The sequence below is a fragment of the Gloeophyllum trabeum genome (genome assembly GCF_000344685.1).
Source record: "Gloeophyllum trabeum ATCC 11539 unplaced genomic scaffold GLOTRscaffold_00015, whole genome shotgun sequence".
Taxonomy (NCBI): domain Eukaryota; kingdom Fungi; phylum Basidiomycota; class Agaricomycetes; order Gloeophyllales; family Gloeophyllaceae; genus Gloeophyllum; species Gloeophyllum trabeum.
Genome location: NW_006920424.1, coordinates 52,984 through 64,537, shown reverse-complemented (window position 1 = coordinate 64,537; position 11,554 = coordinate 52,984). Strand labels below are relative to the sequence as shown.

Below are 11,554 nucleotides of genomic sequence, written 5' to 3'. Positions count from 1 at the left end.
GTAAAGAGCAATTAACGACGCGTCCGAACGCGTCGCGGACGTGACAAGCTGTGACACCATCGCAAAAAGTGTCACACCAAATATCCTGGTCACTGTCCGGGCTCTCCTGCCGCAGCAGAAGCAGGTCCCTTCCCCTATGTTAGAATTGTAAAATCAACATAGTACATGAGATATATATTCAGCCTTTTACAGCTGTGATCCAGTACTTGCTTTGTCCATTAATTACACAGATTTGTGCTTCCTGGAAATCAAGCTCATCTGTATCAAGGATAGGGAATGCACCCACTGGTGTGCACATAGATATGTTCCAAATGTTTCTAAGGACAATACATAACTTCCCTAAGCACTCCTTTGCCGACCTCGGTGAAATTGACCATCATTTCATCCCGATGGTGGTCAGCTCAGGAATAAGAAGAGACAGACATGTTTATATCTACTACAGTCTGTAATGGTAGAATACCCTTCTTTCTGGTTTACAATAGTGATATACATTGCTGATGCATGCATAAGGTGAGAATGGAGCAGAGGAATGCACAAGAATACGAGGGGATACTTGCGACCACCTTTCAGCCACAATCTGCTGACAAATCAACTCGCACCGGAACCGGGCGTTGCGCCTCCCCAGTACCAACTTCAGGGAACCCACTCTGCAGCCTCTACACCCGACCTGGGCGACGAATCGCTAATGCATGCAGCTGACCACCTCAGCGTGAACGAAAACACGCGAAGACAGAAGAGCGCCGTAGGACTTGAGGAGAGGAACCAGTGATAAAGCCTGCAGGCTGCAGCAGGTCTTCCTATTGCTCGAGGGCTGAGCGAACCGAACAGTCCCGGTGAGATAACGGAGAGAAGCCTCTGCGCCGGTGTTCGATGGCCGGAAAACCCTGGGCGCCTCGGGCGAAGCCCTCGCTAAAAACCCTGGCGCCGCCTCCGGCGGCGCCTTTTCCGGCCAACCCTTGGTATGACCTATTCGTCGGTGCTGGCCATGTGTGTTTGTGCTAGATGTCTGGCACGGGTGCTTGGTCGGTACTAGTAGTCACTAGTCATGGTGCATCTGTTTACTCGTAGCATCGGCAATAAGCGCGTGACGTCACGCGTTCACTGTACTTACTCCCAATGGGAGCCGCATACTGTACATGTGGACGTGCAGATTCGGGTTGTCTGGTAACAGTTATACAGACACGCTTATGTTCTGTGACATTCTGTAAAGTTATTAGCACACGCCCCAGCAACCCCTCATGTCCTGTCCCCCTCCTCCGGCAAAAAGTACAAGCCGGACAACACTCAAAGGCCAGCGCAGGGCTTCGCTGTATTGCAGAGGGGGACACGTTCGAAGCTCATCGGCTAAGTTATAAGCACGCGCGAGTGCCGGTGTCAGAATGAAGTGCCTAAGAGTAACAAGAACAAAAATCGTGTCGGACGGGTGGCGCATGGTCATATGCAATCACTCCTCCGCCGACAGATATGTAAATCGAGCATGGCCGGGGGGGGGGGGGGGCGGTCTCGAGTCGAGTCCGAGTTAGTGCGGATGCACCGCGAGCCAGTCGTCCAACGCCTTCGTATCTTCGAGGTCGCGTCGCGGCAGCCAGCTGTCGTCGTCCTCATCGTAGCCGGCCCAGCGCACACGGTACTGCCATCCGCGGCCGCGGCGCCGCGCATCGACGATCTTCTCGACGGCCCACTCCTCCCCTCCGCCCGGCGCCACGACCGGCGCAGGCCCGCGCCAGCGGCGCGCGAGGAACAAATCGGGCCCGTCCGAGTCAGCCGCTGTGCAGGGACCGGGACGCGTGGAGGCACACTTGGCCGGGTCGTGGGGTGCGTCCGCCCGCGCCGCCGCCAGGCCCACCGCCCGGCGCGTCCGCTCCTCCAGCTCCGCGCTGACATCGCGCGGCGCGGGCACGTCTTCCCCCAGCGCGCGCAGCACGCCGGCCATGACCGCGTCGGTCGGCGCGCCGAGGCGGAGCGCGGCGCTGGCGTCGAGGGGCGTGCGCTGCAGGTTGACGATCGCGAGCGGCGTGCCGGCGCGTACGAGGGCGAGGGGGACGTCGCTTGCGGGGGAGACGAGCAGCGAGGAGCCTGGGGCATGTGAGCTGATGTCGCGGCGCGGGGAAGGGGGGAGGGAGGGGAAGGACGGAACGGAACGAGACGAGAACGCACCTAGTACAATCCCCAAGTCCGCGCGCTTGCTCTCCTCCACGCTGCGCGCCCACGCGTCGTGCGGGAGGGATTCCCCGAATTGGACGATGCTGTCGCGCAGCGGGCCCGCGCACACGTCGCACCTCCTGCCTGTCTGTGCCTGCTCATCAGTCTGCGCGCCGGGAGGGGTGCTGGGCGAAGGAAAGGAAGGCGGGGAGGGGGAGCGCACCTGATGATCCTTTGCCTCGGAACGACAACTGAACCGACGAAAATACCCCATCCCGCACAGCGTGCACACCTCGACGTTCCTGTTCCCGTGCAGCTCCGCGAGGCGCGCGGGCGGGATGCCCGAGCGGAGGTGCAGGCCGTCCATGTTCTGCACAACGGGGACCCTGTGACGCTTGGCTCTCGCTGGAGGAAGGACGTGGCGTACCTGGGAGACGACAAGAGAGACCTTGCCGAGCTCGACCAAGCGAACGAGCGCCATGTGTGCCGGCGTCGGGCTAGTCGTGTCGGGGATCGCCACACGCGCGTCGATGCCCTCCTCCTGGCGCGTCCACACGCCCTGCGGGCCGCAGAAGTCGGGGATGCCTGCACTGCTCCGTGTACTCAGCAACGAGAAGGAGGGAAGAAGGAGAGCGAAGGTACGAGGTGGATATGCCCGCGCCGGTGTACACGACGACGCGCTGCGCCCCGCGGATGAGCAGCGCCAGCGCCTGGATCTTGGACTGGATGAGCGCGGGCGGATCGCGGTGTTCTGCGCTGTCGGCCGGGACGTTCAAGTTGTTTACCATGGATGGTTGTGCTGAAGGTGGTGGGAACGTCGTCTTGCATCTCACCACGAGCCTGGGTGTACACAGAATATACACGGGCTGCAGTCTGTACCAGCTATGGAATATGACACAGACAATAATACAGACGAATGTTCATCACTAGTACTACACGCATGTCCGAAACAGCGCCAATGACACAAGTCCCTCGTTCAAGATCCCCGCCCTGCCCGCGGGTATGCGCCTCTTCCACTCCTCGGTCGGGGACGGCGCTGGCCATGTGTGGTTGTGTCCTTGCTAGCTTCAAGCTGGGAGATGACTGGAGCTGATCTGGGAGTGTCGGGTGGATACCACTGCGGATGGTCGGGTGCATACAAGGCTACGCACGGGCGTATCTTGTAAAGCCGCCTGCGAGGCGTACTCCTCAGTCGATGTTTTCATACTGCTGCGTAGTGTGCTGTACACGATACGTGCCCGGCCCGCCCGTCCCGGACGCGCGCTACTAAGCGTGACGTCACGCGCCCCCTCGCGAGCGCGTGTTTCTCTCCCCGATCTGGACGTGTGGCACGAACCACATTTCCTCTCCAGCAACCCAACCAACAAGAATGATATCCAATAAATGTGGCACCACAAGCCAGGACGAACACCCCGACCCGCCGGACGTCCTCCAAGCCAAGATCAAGACCCTCGCGCGGCTCGTAAAGCAGAGCCACAGCGCGGTCGTGTTCACCGGCGCGGGTATATCCACCAGGTGCGTTGCCTATCCTCTCATCTACCTTTTCCTAGTACTCTATTGGCTTTCCTGCCAACTCGTGATCCTCACTGAAACGTAGCGCAGGCATCCCGGACTTCCGCGGCCCCCAAGGCCTCTGGACCCTCCAATCCCAAGGCGTAAAATCACCCCTCCCACTCCTCCACGTATCCCCCACCCCAACGCTATCGCACATGGCCATCGCGCGCCTCATAAAGCTCGGCAAGCTCAGCTGCGTTGTATCCCAGGTACAGTACTATCTCACCGCGAGGGGGATGTGGCTGATAGATAGGTGTGTGCAGAATATAGACGGGCTGCACGGCCGCTCCGGGATCCCGAGTGCGAGGCTCGCGGAGGTGCATGGGAGTGTGGGTGTTGATGTTTGTACAGGATGTGAGAAGAGGTACCAGAACACCGGAATAGACGCTGCGAGACTCATCGAGCTTTTATCCTGCGCTCTGGATCCACCGGGTCCATCAAATCTTGAGGTACGCCTACCTCGCCCTTACCTGTGTCTAGGGAGAGAAGCTAACTAGAGCAGACAGAGAGAAGCTGCACGGCGTGCGGCGGTCGGCTCAGATCCAGCGTCGTAGCCTTCGGCGACGCCCTCCCAGCCGCCGAGCTCGCCAAGGCCTCGCGGTTCACCGCTCAGGCGGATTTGGGTATCGTCCTAGGTGTGTCTTCCCTTCTCTCCCCATTTTCCCATTCCTCCCTCCCCTCTTCCCTTCCCTTGCCTTCCTCCCCTTCCCTTCGGCAAGCGCTGACCAGACCCCCTTGAAGGCTCCTCCCTCCGTGTCGCCCCCTTCACCACCCTCCCCCGCTCGCTCGCGCGCGCGCGCAGGCCGCTGGTAATCGTCAACATGCAGCGCACGCCCCTGGACGTCGTCGCGGCGCTCAGGATCGGGGGAAGTACAGACGAGGTGATGGAGGGCGTGATGAGGGAGCTGGGGGAGGAAGTACCGGAGTGGGGCGCGTAGGTAGGGGTGGGGTGGGGCATGGTGAATGTGAGTAAGGGGAATGGGTGGTGTATCATAATCAAGTATGCTCCTAATGGATGGCGAATTCTAAGCCTCGAACGGACAACCAACGTATCCTCCCATCTCGTCAGACGTCAATGTTCGGACGGAGCTCGACTCTTACAGGTATAGGCTTTAAGAATCCGAGGAGACCAACAGGCCCCCGCAGCCCGCGGGCTGTACAGACCTGTATGCCGCCCCACCAAAACGCACAAATGCTCTTCGCACACGATATAGCCCCAGGACGTAGGATCGAGCTGAGGGCGCGAAGAGAGAGGGCAGTGCACGTAACAGAAATGCGACGGTTCCACTGGCATGCAGAATTTTATACATGAAGCGCGCAGTGCCAGCGCCTGCGTTTGTAGCCTGGATGCCCATGGTGGGGCGCTGGTGTCGAGAACCACAAGACGGTGAGCGATGGTAGGGAACAAGCGAGCGACGTACCCCGGAATGAAGAGCCATGCCTTGAATTTTGAGCATCGGACGCTATCACTGGATAAAGGGAGTCGACAGAGCTGTCGACAGCTCCCAGTAACATCGCTATCCGATGGGCCAAGTTTTTCCGGAATATTGATCGCCACACAGGTGCAAGCCAAGCCAAGCCATCGCACTTTCCAGATACATATGTGAGGCGATAGCGGAGCGAGATGTCCTCCCCAGAACATCGAAGTGCTGTGTAAGAGGAAGCACCCACTGTCCCCGACGGCGAGAAGTTCCCGTTGGCTTCTCTGTCGATTACAGTCTATTACAGTCCCTGAATGGCGAGGAACGTGTGGCTCCGGCAGCGATCTCGCCGCACGGAAAAGTTATCGTATCGCCTCAACATACTCGGTACTCGGACACGAACTGATTCTGTCCTCCACAGGCATCCGGACTGTGCAGTCCGGCCAGAGAGCCAAGGTACACTACCTGAGCCGGAACACAGTACCTGGGAGCCGGTGACACATGAGAGATGAAAGAGACGAGCAGCGGTTGACTATGGGCACGAATCGAGGGGCACGTGTCGGTCCTTGTCTCAGGACGGAGACATGGCAGAGATCAGTCGTGGTGGAAGCATGAAGCGATGGGGAGCAACGGCATTCGAGAGTTCTCGAGGGGGATGAAGAGATATCAAGCAAGAGAAAGAGGATCGACGTGATTTATATTACGGGAGGGGAGACGCGTGGCGTCACGCGACCCTTTGTCCTTGAGGTGTGTTCTTTGTGCTACGCAAGCACGCTATGCATGGAACCCGTTGACAAGCGGCAGTGTGCTGTAATCAGAAATTCAAACGATCAGGTCGACGTCGTCGAAGCGTAAGAAATTCTCCTGAACGATCAACCACACCTATCGAAAGTCTCAATACAAAACAGTCGAAGGAATCAGTCGTATACACCGAGACAGGCGTCCGGGCCCTACCACGAGACACTCATAACACCTCGACACCATAAGCCGAGCATACCCTCAGGACGACCGCTACAACAATGCCGGCAATAGCCAAGCCCCTGAATACCTTCCGTGCGGTATACAGACGAGCACCTACCGCCCCTGCCTTGTCAATGGACTCGATATCCTCGTTCGTCAGCTCTGGTTGTGCACGGAAAGATATCAGCATTGGAACGTGGACATCAGAAACATAGCGTACCAAGGTCAGCAGCAGACAGATAGCTTTGAAGACGGTCTTTCCGCGAGCTCGTGCTGTGGAGAATAATAGGCTTGAATGTAACAGGAACTCCACGGAATTCGCTTACGTCACGGCGACCGCGCCTTTAGCCTTCACCCACGCGAGGAGAACTTGCTCAGGCTTCGCGGAGAGGCGGGATGCGATAGCGTTGACTGGCTTGTCGACAGGCCCGCCGGGTTGGTGCGTCAGAGGACTACATACACCGCACGCATCAGATAGAGAGCAGTGATCGAACAGCGGGGACTACCCACATAAGGGCGCTGTAAGCCTCGACGACGATGTTATTCTTCGCACAATACTCAAGCAAAGGAGCTTGCGACTTGTAGACATAAGGATGCAGCAAGATCTGCGGGCGGACTTTGGTCTCGGGATTCCGGGGGCACTGACAATAGGTTCCCGTACCTGATTAGCGGCCGGCTTGACCTTCGCAGAGTTCAGAAGTGTCTCCAGGTGCTGGACCTGGAAGTTGCTGACGCCGATGCTCTTCGCCTTCCCGTCCGCCTTGATCTTTTCCATCTTGCTCCAGATAGTCGGAATATCCGGGGTCGCAAGGCGGGGGCTGTGGATCAGGTACAAGTCGACATATGATACCCCGAGCTATACCAATAGTGTTCAGCGAGGGATCTATCCACATACCACGCATACAGACTTACATTTTTCAAGCTGTTGTCAATGGAAGTCTCGACATCCAGCCCACCAGTACCGGAGTATTTCGTGGTAATGAAGACGTCCGAGCGGGACAGGCCGCTCTCCTTGATACCCTGGCCTGCTTCCGCCTCGTTTCTGTATGCCTGAGCAGTATCTACATCGCTCCCATGCCTTAGACGCTTCGACGTGACGCTAGCGACTGCATCCTGCATACCTACGTGCTCAAAACCTACGGACAAAGCTTGCTCGACCTGGTCAATTGGGCCCTGTCCGTTACCCAAGGTCCAGGTACCAAATGCGATGGACGGCATTGTGTGGCCTGGCAACCCGATACCGTTATCAGCGACGCGCCGCAGCAACGGTACACCGTCAGTTACTTACCATCGTTCAGCTTGACGAGATCCCAAGGCATTGTTAGCAAGTGCGGCGTACAAGGAAGTGTAAGACGGCGGGCGTGAGGACTGCGCCCTCACGCTTGCATGTTGTTATATCCACGCTGTGGCGTACATACACACGCTAGATATAGACGCGTCCGGCGGTCCGGTATCATCCAGACATAAGACCGCTCGGGCACGTGAGGGCGCGTCAAGACCGTCGCTGCAGGGACACCAAATCTTGCCCTCATCACAGTAAGCCCGGGACTTTATTGACTTGGCGAGAACCTTCATGCAACCAAACCTCTGTAGCCCGCGTTGGCCCTGGTCGTTCGCGGATAATCAGCACTGACTGACTGAGCGTATTTATCGGAGCCGATCCAGAGTGCATCATTCTGGAACTAAGGTCGGAACCATGGTGGGCTTGCAACGACAGTTGCCTGGAGAAACTTACAACTCAAAAAGCTCGCACCAGAGCCAAGGTAAAGAACAGTAGTGCTAAGCATAGTTTCGGCAACGGACAGGGTGATCTGTGGGATCCCTGTGGCACTGAGGAGGAGAGCAAGAGTGGTCACGTGAATGGCTTAGGGCAGGGTCTGTACGACTTGTCCCGTTCGGCGATTTATCTGATGGCGATCTCCGGCTGGATCTGTTTTAGGGCGCAGGACCCCTCTCTCGACATCACAGCCCACCTTTCTTCATCTATCTTGTTTCCTGCACGACTAAAGTGACGATTCACGATGTCCTGGCAAGGTAAGTTCTGTCTTCGGTCTCTCTGTCCAAATAGGATACTCATAAGCGTGCACAGCGTATGTCGACACGAACCTCGTCGGAAGCGGCAAGGTCACGAAAGCTGCTATCCTCGGCCAGGCCGGCGGTGTTTGGGCTGCGTCACCCGGATACAACGTACGCTGCTCCTAATACTCGGAGGGTGCTGGATCAGTACTCACATGCACACCCTCTTACTTATCGGCGAATCGCATCGGTACAGCTATCCCCAGAGGAGCAGAGTGCGATAGTCAAGGCATTCTCCAACCCCGAGGCAACTCAGGCTAGCGGAGTCCGTCTCGCTGGCCAGAAGTTCTTCACACTACAAGTGAACGATCGGAGTATCTACGGGAAGAAGGGGGTGAGCGCGTCCGCTGTCCCGATACGCTCAGGATAACTTACGCGCTTGCGTGCCAGGCTGACGGGTGTGTCATCGTGAAGACCAAACAGGCCGTGCTTGTCACGGAGTACGCCGCTCCTATACAGGCCGGAGAGGCGACCACTGTGGTGGAGGGGCTGGCTGATTACCTTATCGGCGTCGGGTATTAATCGCACATGTAAGAATACGAATCGCGGAGTAGCGCTTCATCAATGTACTTCTGGGTCTGCATCTTCTGCATAGCATATTCATAAACAATTTCTGCTCTGCACTCACTATAATCATCCAGTCCGATCCAATGCGGGTACGCCCATCGCTTCTACGGTAGGACCTTGCCCCAGGTGGCTCTGAACGGGAAGATGTTCTGCGCTTCAGGTGACATATTTCATCTAGCATACTGAGATTGAGGCTTGATAGGGCACTGTTACGTTACGTCGATGGCGTTTAGCACATACCGAGGGATGGCCTGACTTTCAGTCGTTTCAAATCACATCACGCCATGTTCAGGTCTTGAGAAATGAATTACCTCTATTTAAATGGCTCAGTGTAGCTCAAAGCTTTATATAGGGGGCGTAACATGAATGCAGACGCGTGAGTTTGGCAGCAGGCAAGACTGCCACAACGGCCGATATTGACGCGTTCGCGTCAGGTGACTGTGACATAGCACGGTGCCAGTGCCACATTATCCGCTCCTCCAGAACGCTCTAATTACATACACGATCATCAACTTGTTCTGAAATGCTGGTAGCGCTGACCTGCTCTCCTTTCCCGCCTGTGCTGTGCTTACTGCCCATAGCACCCCATGCCGGTGTCTCTCGTCGACGTGGTTATTCGTGTCAAGTACACCCCTCAGAAGGCGGCGCGGTTGACTTCGAACGAAGTGGCCAGTCATGTTGTTAGGAAAGATCTTGCCGAGTTGGGTTTTCCCTACCCGAAAGTCGTTAACTGTTATAAAGAGAGCGAGGACATGGTTCTGGGTTTCTGGCCTGATTTGAATTATGGCAGGGCCGTGCGTGACCGTCTCTAAGTCTTGCGTCCGTGATGGAATTAAACTGGCTCTCGTTGGCAGGCGACAGGCGCTGGCGTATTGGCGTCAATAAAAAAACGACTCGTGGATCTGACCCAAGAAGAGAAAGCGGCGCAGTCTATGTAAGTCGACCCGTGCTTCTTGCTCGCCAGTGGCACTGAGAGCGTGCGATGGGTCAGTGTTATGATTAAGGCTTCGGTAGTGTGAGGGCGTCTTTTCGGTTATATTCTCAAGACGTATTCACCATCTGGTAGGGCTAGTTCCAAAGCAACTCATCGTCGGCCCCGTACTAGAGCTTCCCCTATTCCCGATCGTCGCGAGGCCGCCCCCGTTCCTCCACCTCGTACTAGATCCGCTTCTCCTCCCCCGCGTCCAGCCCCTACATCAGTCAACTCCTTTCCTGCCCCTTTCGGTCCGTACACGATCATCCGGAATGCTGGTCATGAAGAAACACCCACCCGTCCGCGCATTGTCACAATCGACAGGCGTCTTCCTCATGCGGCAGAACCGACCCCTTCGGGCACATCAACGATCATCCGGCGCGTTGGTCATGAAGAAGAGCCCCTCCGGCGGTCCATACGCATCAAGCAAAACGAACATATACAGAATTTGGACAAGTCATTGGCAGCTCTACGCAGGCTGAGTTCCACTATCGCTGGGACAGAACCTCAGGTCATTGTGCACACTCCATAATATTGGACAACCGCTCACCTGGCACTTAACTGTAGGCCACAACTTCTGTGCTACCTCTTGCTCCGAGTCAGCCGCCTGCAGCTCTTCCTGCCGCCGTTCCTTCTGCACCCCGAGCTGCCGCATCTGCAGCCAATGCTATACCGCGCACAGTAGAGGGCCGGTCGCAGGCAGCGGAAATTGCGCGCTTGACGCGGGAATTGTGGGATACCAGGCGCCAGGCCACCGCAGCCAACGCCCGCTCGATGGTGCTCGTAGAGGAGCTTGCCAAGTTGGGCGCTTCCAAACTTCCACAAGTAAGGGTGGCTGCAGAGGACCTGAATCGCAACGACGTCGCCGGTGGGTCGTATCAATTTCGGGCATTCGGGTATTCTTCTGACCATACTCGCGTAGCTATCGAAGCGACGCTCCGCGAGGAGATCCGGTTGCGTAAGCTGTCCGAGGCGCGACTGCTCGAGGAGCAGGCGAGGAGAGAGGATGCAGAGCGCGCGCTGCGGGACGTCGAGAGGGAGTGCAGGGAGCCCTTTATCGTCCCGGCTTTGTTGCGCGCGTTCATGGATATATCGAAGTTGAGCGATGAGTCGATGACTAAAGGTTTGTCGCCGTAGAGGTTTCGGGGTTTTGGTTACAGGTTTTTATGTACGACTACCGGCACGTTTGGGTTATGGAGTCGCGGGGATATATTGTGGATATAATGTTATTGTTTCTTTCAGCATCAAGTATGCTCTTTTGTGGTCACCGCCATTTTGAACGTTGGGGTCTGTGTCTAAACCGTGAATGCTGACATGTTGCATCCCAAACCAAATCCACTCTGGGGGTCCATGAAGCTCTGGCGAGGAAGTGAAGGAATGTACGTGACATTCTTCTGTTCAGGCTTGTCAGGTCTTATTGAGCGCTAACATGCTAGCATGGCATTGCGACTCTACAAGCTCGCAGGCCGCGGCCAACTGAGTCTCGCGTGCATAAAAGTGGGACACTACACCTTGGCACTTCATCCCATTCGGAGGGATTAACTCCGGGCGTTTTGTAATGCAGGTATGGAAGTCGTGCCGTCTAATCCATGTCGATGTTATGTTTGATGTTTCGTAGACTTGAAGCGGAGAATTCTTCGCCGAAATCCGAGGCTGAATGCCACCGTGCGTTGGCCGTGCTAACCCGTAACCCGTAAGTTGAAGGGCTTTATTCGCGCGAAGAGCAGGATCCCTTACGCTGCTGTCCCTCAATCCTGTTCTCGGGTATATTTCGGATGCTACACTCACGTGCGCTCCAAAGAAGCACATCTCGCCTTCGCGGAACATCGATGTTCGATTTCTTGCGACGTTTGTACAAGCT

The 11,554-nt window shown here is 56.6% G+C and overlaps 5 protein-coding genes across 5 annotated transcripts; 3 read left to right on the top strand and 2 right to left on the bottom strand.

Annotated features, from left to right (window-relative positions):
• Positions 1 to 1,519: 1,519 nt before the first annotated feature.
• Positions 1,520 to 2,930, bottom strand: GLOTRDRAFT_81021 (DHS-like NAD/FAD-binding domain-containing protein; the record flags this gene model as incomplete). The annotated part of the gene is made up of 5 exons (XM_007871720.1): positions 1,520 to 2,076; positions 2,158 to 2,290; positions 2,366 to 2,512; positions 2,570 to 2,732; positions 2,785 to 2,930. The coding sequence occupies 5 exons, from the start codon at positions 2,928 to 2,930 to the stop codon at positions 1,520 to 1,522; spliced, it is 1,146 nt and encodes a 381-aa protein (XP_007869911.1).
• A 581-nt stretch (positions 2,931 to 3,511) lies between these two features.
• On the top strand, positions 3,512 to 4,634 carry GLOTRDRAFT_132805 (zinc finger protein; the record flags this gene model as incomplete). The annotated part of the gene is made up of 5 exons (XM_007871719.1): positions 3,512 to 3,657; positions 3,740 to 3,905; positions 3,960 to 4,145; positions 4,199 to 4,331; positions 4,438 to 4,634. 5 exons carry the CDS (start codon positions 3,512 to 3,514, stop codon positions 4,632 to 4,634), a joined length of 828 nt encoding a protein of 275 aa, XP_007869910.1.
• A 1,336-nt stretch (positions 4,635 to 5,970) lies between these two features.
• Positions 5,971 to 7,436, bottom strand: GLOTRDRAFT_112371 (Aldo/keto reductase). Its single transcript, XM_007871718.1, has 9 exons — positions 7,366 to 7,436; positions 7,199 to 7,303; positions 6,990 to 7,138; positions 6,739 to 6,933; positions 6,588 to 6,682; positions 6,404 to 6,529; positions 6,298 to 6,350; positions 6,196 to 6,239; positions 5,971 to 6,128 (listed from the first exon to the last, which is right to left on the bottom strand). The coding sequence occupies exons 1-9, from the start codon at positions 7,394 to 7,396 to the stop codon at positions 6,117 to 6,119; spliced, it is 810 nt and encodes a 269-aa protein (XP_007869909.1). The 5' UTR covers positions 7,397 to 7,436; the 3' UTR covers positions 5,971 to 6,116.
• A 583-nt stretch (positions 7,437 to 8,019) lies between these two features.
• Positions 8,020 to 8,781, top strand: GLOTRDRAFT_81017 (profilin). Its single transcript, XM_007871717.1, has 4 exons — positions 8,020 to 8,111; positions 8,167 to 8,264; positions 8,350 to 8,487; positions 8,544 to 8,781. The coding sequence occupies exons 1-4, from the start codon at positions 8,099 to 8,101 to the stop codon at positions 8,673 to 8,675; spliced, it is 381 nt and encodes a 126-aa protein (XP_007869908.1). The 5' UTR covers positions 8,020 to 8,098; the 3' UTR covers positions 8,676 to 8,781.
• Positions 8,782 to 9,243: 462 nt separating this feature from the next.
• GLOTRDRAFT_140889 (uncharacterized protein) lies at positions 9,244 to 10,933 on the top strand (the record flags this gene model as incomplete). Its single annotated transcript, XM_007871716.1, has 7 exons — positions 9,244 to 9,249; positions 9,302 to 9,514; positions 9,575 to 9,654; positions 9,712 to 9,735; positions 9,787 to 10,204; positions 10,261 to 10,561; positions 10,616 to 10,933. The coding sequence occupies 7 exons, from the start codon at positions 9,244 to 9,246 to the stop codon at positions 10,828 to 10,830; spliced, it is 1,257 nt and encodes a 418-aa protein (XP_007869907.1). The 3' UTR covers positions 10,831 to 10,933.
• Between the last annotated feature and the right edge of the window lie 621 nt (positions 10,934 to 11,554).

Coding starts and splice junctions, on each gene's coding strand:
- GLOTRDRAFT_112371 (XM_007871718.1), bottom strand. CDS start 7,396: ATGCCTTGGGATCTCGTCAAGCTGAACGATG. Junction 7,139..7,198: donor CGTAGGTTTTGAGCACGTAG/GTATGCAGGATG, acceptor GGAGCGATGTAG/ATACTGCTCAGGCATACAGA. Junction 6,240..6,297: donor TCTGTCTGCTGCTGACCTTG/GTACGCTATGTT, acceptor GTGCACAACCAG/AGCTGACGAACGAGGATATC.
- GLOTRDRAFT_81017 (XM_007871717.1), top strand. Junction 8,265..8,349: donor CTGCGTCACCCGGATACAAC/GTACGCTGCTCC, acceptor GCATCGGTACAG/CTATCCCCAGAGGAGCAGAG. Junction 8,488..8,543: donor GTATCTACGGGAAGAAGGGG/GTGAGCGCGTCC, acceptor CTTGCGTGCCAG/GCTGACGGGTGTGTCATCGT.